Here is a 2716-nt window from a genome sequence, read left to right as displayed (position 1 = left end):
TTTTTTTTTTTTTTTTTTTTTTCCTTTCTTTCTTCTTTAGAAAGACAATCGTTCCCGCTTTCGTGTTTCTTTTTCCACGGAACAAAGAGCGTGTTTAATAAAAGCCCCGACTACGCTCGTGGCAAAGCAGATGCAGCACATTACCAATGTCCATCACTTACCACTATCAGCTACCACCCTTGCTGAATTATACCGAGCGTTCCTGTGGCATTAAGAGAATTGAGAATATCGTTCGATCAGCGGAGAGGATGTTTTATCGCCGAGTCTGCCAGTCTCTCAATCGTTTTTTCGCGTTGAAATTACATTTATGTATGATAAATGTATCGATAAATAGGGAATAAATATTTTAATCGATCGATCAAGAGATTCTGTATTGTTCTGTTGAAGATGATCAATCGTCCAGCAGATAGGCTTTCAATATATTTCGATTGTTGTGTCGAAATCTGTAAAAGATTGAAAATTAATTACTTTATTTACAATACGAGTTTATTAATATGAGAAAATTTGATCTTGAATTTTCAAGAAGAATTAATCGAAACTTACGTTAAAATAATAATAAGAATTTTGTAATATATTTATAATTTTACAAAAATATTATTGAATTGTGACTTCTCTTGAGTCGTACCCGCATCTTGAAATTCATTTCTCATTTACAAGAGGTTCTACGAAATATGATATCTCCTATCTTATCATCCTTTCAGCACAAAGTTGAGCACTTTCGTAATTTATGTCTCCATTGTATTTGCAAATAAAGTGTTCGAGACATTGTTGAATTATGAAATAGAAATTTGATTTTTCTACAGAGAATAAAATATTCTCTTCAGAAATTTAGATATAATTTTTCTTATAGATATAACTATTATTTTTTCAGGCAAGTTTGCACATCAAATTGGTCGATACACGTTCTTTCTTCTTTTCTATAAATATTCTTGGAAAGGTTATCGAGCTGTGCATTATCTATGTATATTTTTGCACAATTTTCTAATATCTTTATCTTTAAATTTTAAATTTATTAATACTCAAAAAAAAAGAAAAAAAAAAGACTCACTGTTTTAAAAATACATTTCTTCTTCTGTTTCAAATCAAATTTAATCAAATTAAATTCCAACTTTTTTTTAAATTCTCTTACTAAATGGACCTTTTTAAAGGATTTAATCGATTAGCGAAAAGTAGAAGAAGAAGTAAATAAGAACAAGATGATAGGTATTCGTTGTTTGCCGAGAGAAAGATCCTTTCGGATCGTGCTCTTAGCACGAATAAGTGGGCTACTGATTCGAACAAAGAAGTTACTTACAGAAAAGAATGAATGAAAATTAAGAACTGGAAAAAAAAAATATCTCATTTACATCGAATAAATTGAAAATGATGCTATTACGAATAGTGATTCTATTATAGGCAGATTTTCGAACCAATTTAATTTTGGCGCGGATCCAATGCAATGCAAATCATGTACTCTTCTTGTTGAGCATTTCTACATAAGTAAATAACTAAACTTTAAAGAGATTGAAGATTTTGATTCAAGAAATCGCGAAGAAACGCAAAATCATTCAATTGTGTAAAAGCTGTGTCTAAACTGAACTTCTTTAACTCGATCAACCGGTATTAATTATTCTCTCTGACTGGTCTCTATCAACTATTGCTCTTTTCCTTCTACTCTCTATATCTAAAATATCTAAAAAATTATAATCCAAAAATATAAATTACAGATATTTGCTTATTAAAAATATATATGAAATTATAATCTAATACTTAAAATACATCTAATATTTCAGTCTCCTTGATAAACGAAACAATCGACATAAATCTTATTGTGAAACATATATATATATATATTTTCCTATTTTACTGAATTCTTATAGTTCATATACTATATACATATGCATATAGTCGTCATAATACAAACATCCTCTATACAGTTCTTTCAATATCCATTTCTATTATCAGAATTAAAATGGAGACGAGAGTTTATTCGAATTGCTCTATCCCCGAGATAAACTCGTATAAACGAAATTCTACTCCTCTCAATTTATAGCATGAGACTCGTTAAAAGGCTTCTCGTTAACACGAGAGACTCGGCCGAACCGATTCATCCTCGTTTTTCCTCTGCTCTGAAGAGTATATTTCACCCACCCTCTCCAAGCGTACGAGACTCTAGATCGTAGGAAGTGTATCAATATTTTCGTTGTGCCCGTTTCGAGGTGGCGCAGTGAGTCGTGACGATCGGGTCGCCCCGATTGAAATATTAAATCGGGCAACCGTATACGTTTGCGGCCAAGGCGTTTCAGCCACTTCGGCTTCTCCCGTTCGATTTCCTGGCGGCGCGTTCACGGAAAATCATCGGATGCGCGTCGCCCACCACGCAGGAATCAATATGGGGACGTCACGAGCGGCGTCGAAGCGTTGGTGCTCGGCCATCGTCGTCTCCAACGCGAGCGACATCTTGCCTCTACTTTCCGGGGGTCGACGAGCAGCTCTCCTCCAGGCCGTCACGGCCGCCTTCAGGATCGACCCCACGCCGTGTGTTTTTTCATTGGTTCACCGCAGAATGGCCGACACCGAGTTCGAGGAATTCCGACATTACTTCGAAAGACTTCCGCAGCATCTCAAGGCACCGCTCTCCAATTACACGTGAGCAATCCGTTTTACTTTTCGTATCTGAAAACGAGAATATTCGTTAGTGGGATCTTGGGATGCTCTTCACGTTTCGAGTATATTA

General features: G+C 35.1%; 1 protein-coding gene across 4 annotated transcripts in view; it reads left to right on the top strand.

The window, feature by feature from the left end:
* Positions 1-2445: 2445 nt before the first annotated feature.
* LOC102672346 (JNK-interacting protein 1) overlaps positions 2446-2716 on the top strand; it is a 7870-nt gene continuing 7599 nt past the window's right edge. For 2 of the 4 annotated variants that reach the window (XM_006616310.2, XM_006616308.2), the window contains exon 1: positions 2446-2628. In XM_006616310.2, the coding sequence (XP_006616373.2) occupies positions 2546-2628 (83 nt within the window). In that variant the 5' untranslated portion in view covers positions 2446-2545. The remainder of the gene's footprint in view (positions 2629-2716) is intronic. The other 2 variants (XM_006616311.2, XM_006616309.2) reach the window with 1 other exon arrangement.

This window comes from Apis dorsata, unplaced genomic scaffold, assembly GCF_000469605.1.
Source record: "Apis dorsata unplaced genomic scaffold, Apis dorsata 1.3 scaffold_257, whole genome shotgun sequence".
In the NCBI taxonomy this organism is placed as follows: domain Eukaryota; kingdom Metazoa; phylum Arthropoda; class Insecta; order Hymenoptera; family Apidae; genus Apis; species Apis dorsata.
Note: the sequence above shows the minus strand (reverse complement) of the source record. Positions and strands in the feature narration are given on the sequence as shown.